The sequence below is a fragment of the Micromys minutus genome (assembly GCF_963924665.1).
Source record: "Micromys minutus genome assembly, chromosome: 19".
Lineage (NCBI taxonomy): Eukaryota > Metazoa > Chordata > Mammalia > Rodentia > Muridae > Micromys > Micromys minutus.
Genome location: NC_137954.1, coordinates 3,213,328 through 3,232,579, shown reverse-complemented (window position 1 = coordinate 3,232,579; position 19,252 = coordinate 3,213,328). Strand labels below are relative to the sequence as shown.

General features: G+C 38.4%; 1 protein-coding gene across 1 annotated transcript in view; it reads left to right on the top strand.

The window, feature by feature from the left end:
* Positions 1–18,155, top strand: part of TMEFF2 (transmembrane protein with EGF like and two follistatin like domains 2) — a 257,159-nt gene extending 239,004 nt beyond the window's left edge. The window contains exons 8-10 of the mRNA XM_080932911.1: positions 12,890–13,013; positions 14,455–14,613; positions 17,839–18,155. Of these exons, the coding sequence (XP_080789037.1) occupies positions 12,890–13,013; positions 14,455–14,613; positions 17,839–17,935 (380 nt within the window). The 3' untranslated portion in view covers positions 17,936–18,155. The remainder of the gene's footprint in view (positions 1–12,889; positions 13,014–14,454; positions 14,614–17,838) is intronic.
* Positions 18,156–19,252: the final 1,097 nt, after the last annotated feature.

Sequence of the window (19,252 nt, the reverse complement as noted above, 5' to 3'; positions counted from 1 at the left end):
GTGCAGTCACTATGAACCCATCATGATGTCCCATCAGGTCTGCTTTTCTCAAATTGATGCAAGAAGACATAACTTCTTCCTTCTTTTTGTCTCTTTCACTTGCTTGCTGGTCAGATCCTAAGTGTGCTCTGCATTGGTCCTTTGGGTCTCTCCACTCTGTCTCTGACACTACTTTTGCCACTTGGCTGCTTGTCAAACCTCCATTCCTAACCCAAGGAGCCTTCTCTCTTCCTCTGCCCTAGCTCCCTTCCCTGTGCAGTTGCTGACTTACAGCTTGTCCACTCCTTGGTTTCTCTTTTAAACTCTAATAAAAGATAGCTTGTCCTCGAGCTATCTTCTGGGCCCATTCATAACCTCTCTCATTAATGAGACTAATAGTCCTGGGATCTGTCCTCCATTTCCCCAGCCACAGCGCCCACTCCACATAGGATTCCCCAGAAACCGGTTCACTTACCATTGGGGTCAGGGTGGGAGTGGGAGGTGTGCTTAACTCTTAGGGACAGTGTTGACTCTGTAGCATTTAAGGACTTGGTCAATGTTTTCAATAGTTTTTCTGAGATTTTTTTTTTCCAAATCATTCACAGATTAATATGCTAAGACATTTCACTTATGGATCAAGAGCTGATTGTGCACTTGCTGTTGTCCTGTGTGCCCAGCTGTGACTTTTAGCTAGCCCTCTTACTTGAGTCTTTGTCCAAGAGCCTTAGAAAAGTAGAGCCTCTGCCAGACTCTGACAAATACAGAGGCGGATGCTCACAGCCAACCATTGTACTGAGAACAGGGTTCCCAGTGGAGAAGCTAGAGAAAGGAGCTGAAGGGTTTGCACCCCATAGGAAGAACAACAATATCAACCATCCAGACCCCCCAGAGCTCCCAGGGACTAAACCACCAATCAATAAGCACACATGGAGGGACCCATGGCTCCAGCCACATATGTAGCAGAGGATGGCCTTGTCGGACATCAACAGGAGGACAGGAACTTGGTCCTGGGAAGGCTCAATGCCCCAATGTAGGAAAATACCAGGTGGGGCGATGGGAGTGGGTGAATGGGGTAGCACCCTCATAGAAGCACGGAAGGAAGGATGGGATGGGGGCTTTCCAGAGGGGAACCGGAAAAGGGGTAACATTGGAAATGTAAGTAAAATATCAAAAAAGAAAAAGAAAAGTAGAGCCTGTTCTCATCTATTTGCCTACGCCTTAAAAAGATGGCAACAGCTGCCGAGCCTACTATGGAATCTGTTAAAGTGCAAGAACTTGACTCATGGTTATTGTATTCAGAATCCATTCAGCAGAAATGCCTTTCTAATATGAAAACTTCCACTGCAATTCAAGCTAGATATGAGGCTTCCTGCCACCTCCGGTGTTTATCCTGATAAGATTAAGGGAGGAAATCATAAGAATTGAAAATCTTCTCCAAGACTAACTGTAACCAACAACAGGAATAACCATGACTTAGCTTCAGATTCGTAATTTATTTCTGTCTCAGACACAATGTAAGTACAGCAAACACTTAAGAATTTTTCTCTTCTAACTTCATTACATAAAACTATTTTCAAATAATTTTGGAGATAAGGTTGTGAGTAGGGAAAGTTTAAAAGAAAGTTTCATGATAGCTGCAGGAATATGAGGATTTCTGTGTGAGTTTCCACAAGCTATTAGTAAATTAAAACTCCCTTATTATATACATTCAACACTGAGATAGTTGATCTTCTAGAAAAGCAAGGTAGACTTTGTGAGCCTACAGAAAGAGACAGGTTAAAAGATAATAATCTATTCTGAGTTACTCACATGTATGTACATTCCAAGATAGATTGAATTTGTGAAATCTACAAAATATATTACTCCCCCAAAAAAGATAATTCATAGAAAACATTACTCTGTGACTTATCTTAATTCTGGCCTACTCAAAATTTCAGATATTTTATACTTTCTTTTTTTAATTGAACAACTTTATTTAAAAAACAAAGATAAATGTGCAGATTTTAAAAGCATTTTTGCATAAAAGTATATGAATACATTTTTGTCAGTACTTGATTTTTTTAAAGGTTTGATAGTATGCCTTAAAATCTTACTATTTAAAATGAGCATAAGGTACATGTAAAAAAGATGTAACCTAGAAATAGTCAATGTTTTCTTGGTGTGTAAAGATTAAGCATAATGATTTATCTTTTTTCTTTTTTTTTTTTCTTTTTGGCCTTTGTTTTTCTTGAACTTCATATAGTCTGTGAATTGTTTCTGGGGTGTTCAGAGCTTTTCTGGGGTTAGGATTCAATTATCAGTGACTGCATATTATGTCTGTTCTTTTGTGAATGGGTTACCTCACTCAGGATGATATTCTCTAGGTGCATCCATTTTCTTAAAAATTTCATAAGGTTTCTGATAGCTGAGTAGTACTCCACTGTGTAAATATACCACAATTTTTGTATCCATTCATCTACTGAAGGACATCTGGGTTCTTTCTAGATTCTGGCTATTATAAATAGGGCTGCTATGAACATTGTGGCGCATGTATCTTTGTTATATGTTGGAGTGTCTATGGGGTAAATGCCCAGAAGTGGAATAACTGGGTCTTTATGTAGTACTATGTCCAATTTTCTGAGGAATTGCCAGACTGATTTCCAGAGTGGTTGTACCACTTTACAACCCCACCAACAGTGGAAAAGTGTTCCTCTTTCTCAGCATCCTTGCCAGCATCTGCTGTCATCTGAATTTTTGATCTTAGCTATTCTGACTGGTGTTAGGTGGAATCTCAGGGTTGTTTTGATTTGCATTACCCTGATGGCTAATGATGTTGAGCACTTCCTTAGATGCTTCTCAGCCATTCAATATTCCTCAATTGAGAACTTCTTGTTTAGCTCTGTACCCCATTTTTAATAGGGTTGTTTGATTCCCTGATGTCTAACTTCTTGAATTCTTTGTATACTTTGGATATTGGGCTTCTATCAGATGTGGGGTTTGTAAAGATCTTTTCCCAATCTGTTGGCTGCCATTTTATTTTCTGGAGAGTGTCCTTAGACTTACAGAAACTTTGCAATCTCATTAAGCCCCATTTGTCGATATTTGACCTTAGAGCAGGAGCCATTGGTGATTTGTTCAGGAAATTTTCTCCTGTGCCTATGTGTTCTAAGGTTTTTCGCTACTTTCTCATCTAATAGTTTCAGTGTACCTGGTTTAATGTGGAGATCTTTGATCCACTTGTACTTGAGCTTTCTACAAGGAAATAAGAAAGGGTCTATTTTTATTCTTCCGCATGCTGAGTGCCAGTTGGAGCAATACCATTTGTTGAAGAAGCTGTCCTTTTTCCATTGAATGTTTACAGCTCCTTTGTCAAAAATCAGGTGACCATATACGTGAGGGATCATTTCTGGATCTTCTATTCTATTCCATTGATCCATGTGCCTATTTCTGTACCAGTACCATGCAGTTTTCAGCACAATTGCCTTGTAATATAGCTTGAGGTCAGGGATGGTGATTCCCGCAGATGTTCTCTTGTTGTTGAGGATGAATTTCACTATTCTAAGTCTTTTCTTATTCCAGATGAAATCACACATTGCTCTTTCAAACTCTATGAAGAATAGGGTTGGAATTTTGATGCGAATTGCATTGAATCTGTAGATTGCTTTTGGTAAGATGGCCATTTTTACAATGTTGATCCTTCCAATACATGAGCATGGGAGATCTTTCCATTTTCTGAGATCTTCCTCAATTTGCTTCTTTAGAGATTAGAAGTTCTTTTCATACAGATACTTCACTTAAAATCACACCAAGGTATTTCATATTGTTTGTGACTATTGTGAAGGGTATCTTTTCCCTAATTTCTTTCTCCACATGATTGTCCTTTGAGTAGAGGAAGTCTACTGATTTGTTGGAGTTAATTTTATATACAGACACTTTGCTGAACTTGTTTATCAGCTATAGGGGTTCTCTGGTGGAATTTGTGGGATCACTTATGTACACTATCATGTCATCTGAAAACAGTGATGTTTTTACTTCTTCCTTTCCAATTTGTATCCCTTTGATTTCCTTTTGCTGTCTAATTACTCCAGCCAGGACTTCCAGTACTATGTTGAATAGGTAGGGGGAGAGTGGGCAGCCTTGTCGAGTCCCTGATTTTAGTGGGATTGCTTCAAGTTTCTCACTGTTAAGTTTGATGTTGGCTATTGGTTTGCTGTATATTCCTTTTATTATGTTTAGGTATGGGCCTTGGATTCTGTTCTTTCCAAGACTTTTAACATGAAGGGGTGTTGATTTTTGTCAAATGCTTTCTCAGCATCTAGTGAGATGATCATGTGGTTTTTTTTCTTTGAGTTTGTTTATATGGTAGATTACACTGATGGATTTTCATATATTAACCATCCCCACATCTCAGGGATGAAGCCTACTTGATCATGGTGAATGACCGTTTTGACATGTTCTTAGATTCGGTTTGCAAGGATTTTGCTGAGTATTTTTGCATCAATGTTCATAAGTGAGATTGGTCTGAAATTCTCTTTCCTTGTAGAGTCTTTGTGTGGTTTAGGAAAGAGGGTTATTATGGCATTGAAAAATAAGTTAGCTTGTGTTCCATCTGACTCTATTTTGTGGAATAATTTGGAGAGTATTGGTATTAGGTAGTCAATAAATGTCTGATAGAATTCTGCATTGAACCCATCTGGACCTGGCCTTTATTTGATTGGGAGGCTTTTGATGACTGCTTCTATTTCTTTAGGTGTTATGAGATTATTTAGGTGGTTTACCTGGTCCTGGATTAACTTTAGTATCTGGTATCTGTCTAGGAATTCATCCATTTCCTTCAGATTTTCCAGCTTTGTTTAGTATAGGATTTTGTAGTAGGATCTGATGATTTCTTGAATTTCCTCAGTTTCAGTTTTTATGTCTCCACATTCCTTTCTGATTTTGTTAATTTGGATACTCTCTCTTTACCCTCTAGTTACTCTGGCTAAGGGTTTATCAATCTTGTTAATTTTCTTAAAGAACCAGCTCTTGGTTTTGTTGATTCTTTGAATGGTTCTTTTTGTTTCTATTTGGTCTATTTCTGCTCTAAGTTTGATTATTTCTTGTACTCTTCTTGGGTGTATCTGCTTCCTTTTGTTCTAGAGCTTTCAACTGTGCTGTCAAGTTGCTAGTGTATGCTCTCTCCAGTTTCTTTTTGGAAACACTCAGATCTATGAGTTTTCCTCTCAGTGCTGCTTTTATTGCATCCCATAGGTTTGGGTATGTTGTGTTTTCTTTTTCATTAAATTCTAGAAAATCCTTAATTTTTTTCTTTATTTCTTCTTTGACCATGCTATTGTTTAATAGAGCATTGTTTAGTTTCCATGTTTATATAGGATTTTTGTTGTGTTTGTTATTATTAAAGACCAGCCTTAGACCATGGTGATCTGATAAGATTCATGGGAGTATTTCAAACTTCTTATATACATTGAGGCTTGTTTTCTGACTGATTATATGGTCAGTTTTGGAGAAGGTACCTTGAGGTGCTGAGAAGAAGGTGTATTCTTTTGTTTTAGGATGATATGTTCTGTAGATATCTATTAATTCCAATTGGTTCATAACCTCTGCTAGTTTCACTGCGTCCTTGTTCAGTTGCTGTTTCCATGATCTGTCCATTGATGAAAATAGGGTGTTGAGGTCTCCCACTATTATTGTATGGGGTGCAATGTATTTTTTGAGCTTTAGTAGGGTTTCTTTTATGAATATAGGTACTCTTGTATTTGGAGGATATATGTTAAGGATTGAGAGTTCCTCCTGACAAATTTTCCCCATAATGAGTAAAAAGTGACCTTCCTTATATTTTTGATAACTTTTGATTGAAAATCTACTTTATTTGATATTAGAATGGTCACTCCAGCTTGCTTCTTAGGGCCGTTTGTTTGGAAGGTTTTTTTCCCCAACCTTTTACTCTGAGAAAGTGTCTGTCTTTGTCTCTGAGATGAGTTTCCAGTATGCAGCAAAATACTGGACTCTGTGTATGTATCCAGTCTGATAGCCTATGTCTTTTTATTGGGGAATTGAGTCCATTTATGTTAACAGATATTAAGGAATAGTGGTTGCTCTTTCCTGCTATTTTTTGCTTTTAGAGGAAGAATTGTGCCTGTGTTTCTTTCTTCTTTTGGTTTTCTTGCTTAGGTATTTTCTTGTTTTTACTAGGATGTAGTTTCCCTCGTATTGGGTTTTCCACCTACAATTCATTGTAGTGCTGGGTTTATGGTCAGATATCATGTAAATTTAGTTTTGTCCTGGAATATCTTGGTGTCTCCATCTATGGTGATTGATAGTTTTGCTGGGTATAGCTGCTTGGGCTGATACTTGTTTTCTCTTAGGGTCTGCATGATATCTGTCCAGGTTCTACTAGCTTTCATAGTCTCTATTGAGAAGTCGGGTGTTATTCTTATTGGTCTGCCTTTATATGTTGCATGACCCTTTTCCCTTACTGCTTTTAGTATTCTTTCTTTGCTTTGGGCACTTAGCGTTTTGACTATTATGTGTCGGGAGGAATTTCTTTTCTGGTCTACTCTATTTGGAGTTCTGTAGGCTTTTATGCTCATGGTCATCTCACTCTTAAGGGTAGGGAAGTTTTCTTCTATGATTTTGTTGAAGATATTTACTGTGCCTCTTAGTTGATATTCTTCACCCTCTTATATTCCTATTATCCTTAGCTTTGGTCTTCTCATTGTTTCCTGGATCTCCTGGACATTTTTGGATAGGAGCTTTTTGGCTTTTGCATCTTCTCTGACTGTTTCATCTATGTTTTCCATGTTGTCTTTGGCCCCTGAGATTCTCTCTTCCATCTCTTGTAGTCTGTTGGAGATGCTTGCATCTGTGACTACTGATTTCTTTTTTAGGTTTTCTACCCCTAGGGTTGTTTCTTTTAGTGTTTTCTTTATTGTTTCCATTTCCATTTTAAATTCCTTCTTCAATTCCTTCATCTCTTTAGTTCTGTTTTCCTCTTGTTCTTTGATTTCTTTGAGCTTTTTTCTTGTTTCCTCTTTAAAAGCATCTATTTCCTTATGCTTTTCCTCCCATTCTTGTTTAAGAATCACTATCATCATCTTGAGGTATTATTTTGGGTCTGAGTCTTCTTTTTCTGAAGTGTTTGGCATTCTGCTATTTGCTGTGATGAGAAAGCTGGTTTCTGGTGTTGCCAGGTTTTCTTGGTTTCCATTGGGTAAGTTCTTTAGCTTTCCTCTTACCATCTTGTTGTCTGTGATTGATTCTCGTCTCTCCCATGTACCTTGCCTATGTCCATGGATCTCTGCTCTTGCTGGTAGCAGATGGCCTGAGCATTTGGTCTGCATGCATGGGCCCTCAGGGTGGAAACCAGGTTCCTAGGGCAGAGTTCCTGCTCCCCTGAACCAATCGGTGGGGAGGGGTGTGGTTTCTGCGAGCTCCACCCAGACCTCTCTGCACCCTGGCTACTTGCAGAGCTCACCAGACCTGTGTCCCTGGATCTCCACTGTTCCCGGTGGCAGATGGCCTCAAAGATTTTGAGTGTACATTACTCATTTTAGAAATCCCTTTAATTAAAAATATTGGGAACAAAAGACTCCATCTCCCCATAGCTACCTGCACCACTCCAGGTGGTGAAGAGTATTCGGGAAAGTTCTGCCTCAACCTCTTCTAAATCCTTAAATCTGGTCCCCTTATACTTTCTTTTCAAAATATGATGTCCCCAAAACTAAGACCAAAAAAAAAATATGCCTTTTGTTTAATATACTCAACATAATGACTCTTTTTGGTCATCTTTCTCTTAGGATATAAAATAATATTTACAATAAAAGTAACTATTGATTAGTAATTTATCATAACTACATATAGCAAAAAAAAATTTTCAGAGTTTGGAGACTCAAGATGTATGAAGTAAGTAGCCAAGCATACAATAGCAGCATCTTCCAGCATCCAGAAAGAAAAGTCCAGCTTCTTTTTCATATTCCAGAGACTCACTGCCCCTGTCCACTCAGCATTTGCCCAACAACAGCTCTGGTTGTTCTCCAGTGAGCAGAAGTCTGCCTCCCTGTAAGATGCTTTAATAGACCCTAAATTCGAAGTGTTATCTCATCCTCAGGATCTTCCTAACTTACTCTAAATTACCGACACAGAATCAGTTTCTTTCTAGGAATCTTTGGTCTATGGATTTGATTTACTTGAAACAAAAGCCTGACTAAAGCAAAGTGGGTTCCCATTGCTGTGATGAAACACGGTGACCAAAACAACTTGAGAAGAAAGGGTTTGTTTAAGCTCACACTCCTAGGTAATAGTCCATCTCTGAGGGAGGTCAAAGCAGGGACTCAAACATGGTCGGAATGCAAAGGTGATGCAGAAGCCATGGAGGATGCTACTTACTAGCTTACCCCCTATAGCATGCTCAGCCTGCTTTCTTATAGAATCCAGGACTGATGCCCTGCCCAGAGACCACCATCATCAATAATTAACTCTTAGGTCTTATGGAGGTATTTTCTCTTATAGCTTTGGTTGTGAGCCTAGCCTTTAATGGCTGGGCCATCTCTCCAGTCTATGGAGGTATTTTCTGAATTGGGTTTTCCTTCTCTCGGATGACTCTATCATATGTCAAGTTGACATAAAATTAGCCAACACAGTGAAATGTTAAAGTATTATCCAATCATTTATACATGTTATCTTCCCAAAGGGATCCCAAACTATTACACAGTGGCTGATCTTCAATCTTTTAATGTATTTGACCCATTCATATTTGATCTTACAATGCCCCACAACTAGCGAGCTAAACGAAGAGGAGGTGTACACTCCCGAAGAAAAGTAACTAGAGACTCTGGACCACTTAATTCAAATAAAATAGAGGACTGTCATTTGGATTTGATGTGTTACTGCACACTTAGAGCTACTCCCTCTTTGTAGACACAGATGTCAAGAAAATGGAGTAGAGCATCAGGACAAGAGGAATAGAATGGGTGTCAAATAGTAAACAGCATCACACAGGAATAGTATGTCACGCCTGTCTGTAACTGGGACTTTCAGCTTTCTGTTTCAAATTTGCTTCTCAGAACACCCAATCCTGGAGAACATGTGAACAGATGTCATGACTTGATTTTCAGCACTTCGTTGGCCATGCTCTAGCCTTTACCCAAAGAAAGGCATTTGTTATTCAGAAACATGGGTGATGTGGGGTCAGATTTCACACTGTAGTGTTTCTGCTTTGAACAATAGTGGCTTGCTTTACAGTTGAGTTCGCCAAATATTGCATTTTCTAGTTGGGGCTGGGGAAGAATGTGAAGCAGAAGGTAAACACACAAACAAAACCCACACCAAGCAGCGTTGACTCAAGTAGGAACCACTCAGTTTGACTGTTAGGTTTCTACCCACTTCTACGTGACCTGAAAACAGACGAGGCTGTGCCTAGTCCCATTCTCTCTGTCCCTTTGGTTTTCCATGCCTGTCTTCTGCTGAAAATGCCAGTAACTATCCTGAAGAGCAGACCACTTCAATATTTCTTCACAGTCGTCAGCTAGCAGAGGATGTGTGACTCAAGGTACACAGCCTTTTAGAAAGGTCAAGTTCTCTCTCCGAATTAACTGTATGCAAACATTTACACAGAAAACTGGGTGCTGATTTTACTGGAGACACAAAGAGTTTGTACCCTAGCCATAACCTTATTAGAAGACAGTATTATTCTTCCATTAAATCTTTTTAAAACAGAAAACAAAGAACTCAATTCTAGGCTGTAAGCCAGTGGAAATATGTATACTTCCAAAGCATCATATTTATATGATTTCAAGTCTTCAAATGCTTCATTGTTGCTTGACTATCCAGCATATATAACTTCAGGTTCATAAGTATGTACCATAACTCATACATATATCTGTTTAAGATATGAGACTTCTGTGTTTCTGGTTGTCTTAATATAATTAAATATTATTTCTAAAGTTATGTCTATTACATCACTATATTGGTTATATGTTTAAGTTTTCGATCAGCTGGTTTACTTGGTTGGATTGACTATAAATCCCCTGACATATATTGATGACTGCTCAATTTCTTGCCCAGAGATTGTTTCTTTTACTCATTTATTTTCCAATTTCTCTACTTTTTATTTGACAATATCACATGAGCAGCAAAACAGAGCACTCTAAGCCTGCAAGGACTGGTATAAACTAATTAGCAGATTTTATGATGGAGACTACTCCCTTCCCATGTTATCATTTGGCTAGGACAGTGAACAGGGAAAATACAGCTCTTAGCACACCAGGGCCATACTTTCTTTCAGACCTGGTCCTATTTAGCAGGTGGACTTCAGGTCAAGATTGTGAACATTGTTCAGATACAGAAAGTATCATTTTTGGAGTCTGGTACAACATAAAAATAACCTCAAGAATGGGTTTTGAGTACTAAATTCTTAATCTTCTTTTACTGCTAGCAGAAAGGAAAACCATCTCTTTAATAGGATGAGATATGTTCTGATAGAAAGGCCCTGTGCAATTCAGGGAAGTCAGAAAGAGATCCACACTCAGGTGTGCAGAAGCACTGAGGTGTTACTAATGAACACCGAATAGAAGTGTTGAATAGTTTGTTGTGCAAAGAAGATCCAGAAATAAGAGTGGAAATCAGTGCTGCCTCATTTCATGAGCCATGGGACTGGCAACACCCACTGCTTAAAACTCCTCTTTAAGGAGAGGCAAATGAATTGGCTACTCCAGTCATTGCCACCTGGACCCAGCACAAAATAAGCCCATGCGTCTCCCTGGGGTCTTGAATGAAAAGGTCATTACAAGACGAATCTAAACACAGTGGCTACCTTAATTCTATTTTGTTCAGAATTGACTCAGTATGTTGAGTTTGGGGGGGGGGGGTCTTTGTTTGCTTTTACTTTGATTTTCTTGTGTGTCCTTATTATGAGTTTAATTTGCTACCCCCCCAAAAAGGCAAAAAAAATGTAAGCAATACTTAAAAGAATGGGAGAAACCAAAACAATACCCATATTCTCCCAACCTCTTCTGTGGAAATAGCTCATGAATTTTAACCTTAATGACAATTTTCAATGTAGAAATACCTTTATGCAAAATATTATCAACTACCACATAGCTAAAATGACACAGATGTAAGACAAAGTGCTGAAATGTCATCCACCACTCATCTGTCATCACTGCAGTGTGTACCTTAGACATGTAGGGTAGCATGTGAAATTCTTCCCATCAGAGCCACACACATAAATACCTCCACGGAAGAAAGCACTAAATATTTGAACAGTTCGCTTCAAACTTTAATGATTTGTAGATGGCATCTTAGATCTTAAAATGTATAGAAAGACATTTTACAGCTTTGACTAAATATAAATAATACATTCATCTAATTCGTGAATGGCAAAGGCACGTCTTCTGCTGATGAATATGTTCCTCCTCATCGCTGACTGCCATGGACAATTATAAGGATAAACTGTAGTGAATACAGCACCCTCCACAGAGATAATGGGGAGTCACCCATCCTGTACAAACAGGAATTAGCTTGCAGTCTTCCATTGCTGCTGACTGATTACAATGGTGTTGAGGAATACTTACTAGATTGAGGTTGATAAAATGGTATTTTTTATTTATCCAGACAGGAATCTTTTAAGGGTATCGGATTTCCAAAAGAGACAATAAAGAGGAATCTCATGTGTATGTGTGTGTGTGTGTGTGTGTGTGTGTGTGTGTGTGTGAGAGAGAGAGAGAGAGAGAGAGAGAGAGAGAGAGAGAGAGAGAGAGAATTCTAACTGTATCTGCCAGAAAATATTATGCATCTTATTCTATTATTGTCTGCCTTGCCCTTTTGATTCAGTCTCTCATTGGACACAGAGGAGAAGGAGCTCATGCAGCCCAAGCGATTCTGTCTCCACGCCACCCTGACAGCACTTACAGGAATGCGCATGGCCACACCTAGCTTTTTACACTGATGATGTAGGCCAAACCCAAATCCTCAGGCTTACACAGAAAGCACCGTTAGTCACTGAGCTTTCTCCAGGCCAGACCTTCTAACACTAGAAAACAGACACAGAAGGAAGTGAGCAACCACTTGCTTGGAGATGGTATCACAAATGTGTAGTCAACATATTTGAGCAAACAGAAGCCCAAAAGCACTTACAGGTCCTCGTAAAAGCGTTAGAAAACAAACATGAATGACAGTGCAAGTGGTTCATTTTACAGTACACGGTGTTTCACTTTCCTTAAGCCTAATTTCAGAAACGCTCTTAACACAGGCAGATTGTACACATTAAAGTAAACTTAGATCATTTTAACATGGACTCTGTGGCTATCAATATAAGTGATCCTTAAAAAGCCTTTCAGTTTTCAATCGCATTATTGTGGCAATAAAAAAAAAAACTGTATGGAGCTAGTAAAATGAAAACCTCACACTCAACATTATAAAAGCGCCTGACAGAATGCATTTGTTGAAATTTGCATGTGATTTGGAAAAAAAAATGTTCAAGAATTGAACACAGCCACATTTTAACTTTTAGGCCCTCATGTTCAGAAAGTATCGATGCATTTCAGCAATTTGCTCTTAGAAACATTATACTGGGCTTTGAAATCCAAACAATGGAGGGTTTCTTTTTGGATTATTTTATGATCAAACTATAGTCTCTATGCAAGTAAAATTAAAGCTATCTGACAAGTCATGGGCACATCAGTGGCTGTTAAAGAAGTAGGAAATTATGTAAAAGCATAAAATGCACGGGGTAACTTTGCAGTTTCATCTCTACAGAAAATTATAAGATGCCTGCCTCTCAGTTCTCTCTCCCTCTTTCTTCTGAAGCATGGCCTTTTAGTTCTTGCCCTTTTTAAAGAGCGTTGCCCATGGCCACTCTGCTTGTGGATGCACAGGTTGATCTTACCCAGCACGGAGGTATTCACAGGGCACCGGCTTTTGTCTGTCTTCACAGAGAATGCTAACAAATTAGAAGAAAGTGCCAGAGAACACCACATACCCTGTCCAGAACATTACAATGGTTTCTGCATGCATGGGAAGTGTGAACACTCCATCAATATGCAGGAGCCATCTTGCAGGTAACATTTTCTTTCTTAAACGTTTAAAGAGCATAAAGGAAAAAAAATATAGAAATCAGCCTTTAAGAGTTAGTGGGTGTGGTCTATACTCTGCTTGAAGAGGAGGAAGCAGCAACAAAAAGTCTGTCCTGCACACACACACACACACACACACACACACACACACACACTCACACACACACTCACACACTCACTCACACACACACACACACTCACACACACACACTCACACACACACATACACACACACACTCACACACACACACACACACACACACACACACACACACACACACGGGCAGGGGAAGGTACACCAGAACATGTTTATGCCTTCTTCACTATGTGTGCAGCACACTATGCTGTCTGTGAAGTAGACTTTAAAGGGTGTGGTCCACGTTTTAACTTACCGTCCTTTCCTCTGAATGAAGAGCTGTTCTTGGTACTGCTCGGTGTTTCCTGAGTAAGTGAACGTTACTTTGGTAAGGCTATCGTTTCCAAGATCCTCCAGATCTTCTATGAAATATCATTAAACATGGCTTTCTTGGGTACTCGGTCTCTTCTCTGTAGAGCCTGGTGTCATGAGATGACTGGCCATACCTCCAGTTTCAAGCTCAGAGACAAAGAAATTGTTTGTCTGGCTCTAGTTTATAAATATCTGCTGAGTATTCATGTCTAGAACAAGCATTATGTCTGAGATAGCAGAACAAAATGAAAATATATCTATATCTAACTTAATGTAGAGTTGGCATAGGATAAAATAAATTGATTATGATATAGAGGCACACAAAAACATTGCTATATATCTCTGTCACTGCCTGCCCCCCATCTCTGCCTCTCTCTGTCTGTCTTTCATCTATAATTGTATTCTCTACCTGTTTTCTTTCACAGAACACACTGGTTCTTCAACAGGCAGAGTGGACAGAGAAAGCATGGCTGCCCCTCCCTCCTCAACAGTTATTAAGTTAAATCCTTTGGCTGCGCATCCTCATGATGTAGTTACAAGAAATTCAATGACAACTAGAAGCTTTGCATAAAACAGTGACATACTGATCCGATTTAATACGTTTTCATATCCAGTGTTCATTTCAATATGCAGATTGAACAACTGAACTTTTGGTTGTAAAGCTGAGGGAGTGAGGAACACAATTCATCATCAAAAGAGGCTCACACTAAGCTTCATTTTTACACTTATGTTGCCTATACCATAATTTTTTGGGAAAAAAAATCCCTTCAAAACTTTATAATCAGCAAATTTTTTTATCTCATTCTATTATTTTTTCAGCATTTCTCCAACATTGGCATATAAAATGCCTAAAACAAATAGACATATTTTTGGTACTGTGATTAAGCAATAAGTAAGCATATTAACTTAGATTTTAAAAAACAAATGAAAGTAAGTAGGTACTGGGCCACAAGTGAGCAGATGTTGTCTTCCTTCCAGATGTGACGCTGGTTACACTGGCCAACACTGTGAAAAGAAGGACTACAGTGTTCTCTACGTTGTTCCTGGCCCTGTCCGGTTCCAGTACGTCCTGATTGCAGCTGTGATTGGAACGGTTCAGATCGCTGTCATCTGTGTGGTCGTCCTCTGCATCACAAGGTCAGTGACAAGACTCCGGCATGGCCCAAGCTAGGGTAGCACAAGGCCTCCTCTGACCCTGAGTCTGAGTCCCTGGGGAACTGAGGAGCTGTCCCTTCCCCATGAGCATTAGAACGTAGAATAGCCCAGGGCAGAGGTATGGGTTTTCCTCACTATTGCCCCCATCTTTGCACTAGTATGAGGATGGTCTGTGTCCTAAGATTATTTCTCTGTGTAATGTATGTCAACCTCTGTTTAAAGACTCTCTTCTTCTCTTATCTGCAAAAACCTACTTTTTATTTTGACTGTGAACCAACGTATCTACCTTCTGAAATCACTACATCAAAGGTAAAAAGACATAAGGTCTAATAGAAAATGTGTGGAAATACTCAAACTCTAGATTCCAAGTAGAACTTTCAAAATGCCATCAGTGTTACCACAGTTGATGTAAACAACAGTAGTTTTTTTAACTTCATAACATTTTAAATGGAATGAGGAAGGTTGTGCTGTAGCAAATGAAAATTTTTGATATCTTTCTGAAACACGTAGTAAATATCACACCTTAATAGCAAATTCCTAACTCATAAAAGGGTGATTTTTTTTCTTGAACAGGGATGAAATAGAAAGATAATAGAGATTTCATTCAGTCTCAACAGTAAATCAAACCATGACTCCTGAGTAGTGTCTGAGGTTCAGTTTGAGGAGAGAAACAAAGGGGGGGGGCGGTTGTGTGACCTCTTGCAAATGCAAATATGAGGGAGACAGGAACCTCTTGACTGTGCAAGCCTGTGGTAGACAGAAACTAGACTCTGAACCCAATGCATCGTTCATATCCTCTGGCAGCCAAAAAGGCCAATGAGGATCCTTTTATAAAAAACTGAATTAATTCTTTTTTTTTTGAAATTCCAGAAAAGCATTTTAAGGTTTTTATCAAATCCATAAGACATTAAGACTCTGCTTCAATTATACTGCACTAAAATATTCGCCCAAAATCTAGAAAATAAGAAGCATTATGGAATTAAAACATAAAGACTGTAATATATCCTGTGTCTTCTAAGACAAACATAGGATCTTCTCTTGAAAAGGACAAAATATGGCTAATAAATCCTTACTGGCCTCCAAGTATAAGGGAAGATCATTTTTGGAGCCTGGCGCTACCCTAAGTCAAGTAGAGTCAGTCCATTAACCTGACTAGATGTTTAGATGCCCATTGAAGCATTGGATATATAGAATTAAAGGCAGAGAACATAAAACCAACTCAAAAACAAAGTATTTTGAGCATAAAACGAAAAGATAGAGAAGAATCTAGCACAAAGAAAAGGAGGCCATACTTTCCTAAGCGCACATATAAAAGTCAAACTCAGATTCATATTCATACAGTAACAAATCGATTGCTGCTCCATTTAGTGAAGAAAGCCCAAATTTTAATACTTCAAACCATGTTTCCACATTCACTATTAATCACATTGTTATTCCCATACATTATTTTAAAATGAGACAAATATATAGACTATTTTACCAGATATTGTGCATTTGTGTTATATTTCTGTCATATATGTATATATTCATGTAAGTGCACAAATACACGTGTGTGCACTTTACAATATTACAAAAAGTGAACAGTTACTCATTAATTCACTCATCGGAACTTTCATGGCAAAGATCCCGAAATATGAGACATTCTCGGATACTGAGACTACACAGCTGAGTAATGAAACAGTGGTGGTCCGTTGTCTACTGATGTAGCTTTGCATTTCACCCTTCTCCTCTGCTCCAAACTTCTCATGACTTTGTGTGCTGCTCTTCAATTGATGACCCATGCTAAGCTCCCAGTTTGATAAGCTCTGTCCAATGTGTTTTCTAAGTATATCACTTTTTTAAAGTTAATTTTCATTCTAAAACTAAATGAAACTTCTTCTCTGTCTGCTTTAGGGGATGAGAAAGAGCACAGCAAACATGTTAGCATCATCATAATGCATTATATAAATACCCTCCTTGTACAACCAAACCTTTGAAACACTTTCAGGGAAAAGTATGAATCTATACATTACACCACTAACGGGTAGATTCGTTCCACTCGTTCAGGCTCACCCCTGATCTCCCAGGTGCCCTGCTCTTCTGGTGATGTAGCAAGACTTCTTTGTCAAGATCCAAAATAGCTGGACACTAGAAAATTTACAGAATTATTCCTAGCATCAACCCCCCTCGTTCTTTTCGATTTCTTCATGTCTGTTCTCTGTTCTTCCTTTCCTTTCTCTTCTGTCTCCCCCACCCCCTCTCTTTCTCGTCTATTCGTATTTTCCTGTCTCTTCAAGAGCCTGGCTCCAGAGCAATACCTCATAGAAATGATTATCTAGAGACATGTTCCAGATGAACATCTCGAGGAGCTGGATTTTTCAGCTTTTTGGCAGATATATCAGCTACAACAACTACACAAAAATATACTCAGACCTACTGTGTGCACATGTGCATGTGTATGTTTTCTCATTCACATATTTTCCACTGTAATCACCCTTAGTGGGGACAGAATTTTGTCAGCATTGTATTGCTCTTGCTTCCATCGTTAAAGAAATCTCTTAGTATTAAAAAAAAAAAAACATACTAGATCAGAGATTTTCAGATAATCTAAACAACATCATTGGTGCCAAATTATAACTCTCGCTTTATAACCTCGGTATAAAACAATTGATATTAGGCTCAACCAAAGCAAAGTTCTTTCGCACTTCCTCTCGGGTATTGTCAGTTGGTTTGCTCTGCTGTGATAGAACCTTAGCTTGTAGCATTGGAATGTCAACGTAGCACTCACTGTTCAGACACTTAAACACAAAGCTGTGGAAGACCTCAAGAGCCGCAGTGATCTTGTGACTTGCTTGTTTACCTTATGTGCTCACACAATGTAATGAACAGACTTAAGAATGAACAGTGAAGGGCAAAGCGAGAGTATTTCTCTTCCACTTCTGCTCTTCAGTTCTTGACAGAAGCTTAAAGACAACTGCAAGGAGAATAATAATGATGATGATGGTGGTGGTGATAATAATAGTAATAATAATAATAATAATAATAATAATAATAATAATAATAATAATAATAATAAATGTATCAAGTAACCAGATTCTACCTGTAATCAGTTTTTTGCTCTGAAATACTTTAGTAATTTGCCTCATCTAGAGCTTCACTCTTTGACTATAGGAGCAAACTTTAGGTAATTACAGTAGACTAAGATCTGTAAACTTTCCAACCTTCTAGGAAATGCCCCAGAAGCAACAGAATTCACAGACAGAAGCAAAATACAGGGCACTACAGTTCAGACAACACAACAAGAGCATCCACACGGTTAATCTAGAGGGGCATGTTTCCCAGTGGCCGGACCACCGACAGCTTGGACTACACAATACAGTATTAGAGACAAAAGAATAAGACGAGATCTACACATGTTGCCTTGCGTTTGTGGTAATCTACACCAATGAAAACATGTACTACAGCTATATTTGATTATGTATGGATATCTTTGAAATAGTATACATTGTCTTGATGTTTTTTCTGTAATGTAAATAAACTATTTATATCACACAATATAGTTTTTTCTTTCCCATGTATTTGTTATATATAATAAATACTCAAGTGATGAGAAAAAAATGGCATTCTTAAACTTGCAGTAATTCATAGCTGTAAACACAGTATAACTGAAACAAGCTATGCTGACAGCAGTATTTCATCCCTCTGGGCATCTTCAGACAACACATTAGTCTGCACAGGAAACTGTAGCTAGGTTTTGAGTGATTCCAAGATCAAGGGATATACTGGTTATTGGAAAAGAAAAAATAATTAATTTATTGAGTAAGCATAAGGTATGTCATATCCTTAATCATCTCTGCTTCGTCTACTTCCTTCCCAATCTTACACTGTCATTCCCAGAACAGAAACATCTCTGGCATATAAGGTACAGAAGGGAAGTGTTTTGTAGCTCAAAATAAAATGCAAAAAGTATACTTGTCTTTACTGAAAATCAACATAACTATCTTAATGAAATACATCTGCTCTGGGGGTTCTGAGAAAGGTATCCATTAGGTGTGTAAACAGTGGTCAAGCCTATTCTGGTTTTGTCTCTGCAAGCAGAAATAACAACTAAGAGAACACTGGAGCTGTCAGAACGAGACCAAACCATGGCTTCTTAGAGACCCTTGCTGCGTTTATATCTTATTTGAAAAGAAGTTAGACTAGCAAACAAATGCCCCTGTGAACAGTTTTATGGCCCAAAGAGTACTGTTATTTGAAACTGAAAGACAAAAAAGACAATGTTTTATGATGATGAAGAAATATGTTTTAAGCATATTTACATAAGAATAAAAATCCCTGAGAATCTTAGGGACCTTCATGAGAGCTGTTGTCAACCCCTACAGGTTGTGAGCAGACAGGAATGAATGGTCCCTTTGCTTGGGAAAAGTAAATTGTGAAAACTCTCAGGAATAAGATGAAATACCAAATTAAATAATCTCCTTATTATAGTCTACCTTTGAGTAGTTCCTGTGGCACATATAGGTGATTTAAATAAAACTTTGTCTTCTTCAAATGACTTCTTTATGGACTAAAATAAATGGCATCCCCTTCTTTCTTACAAACCAAAAGACATGGCAAATCAAAATGTTCTGCATATAAAATA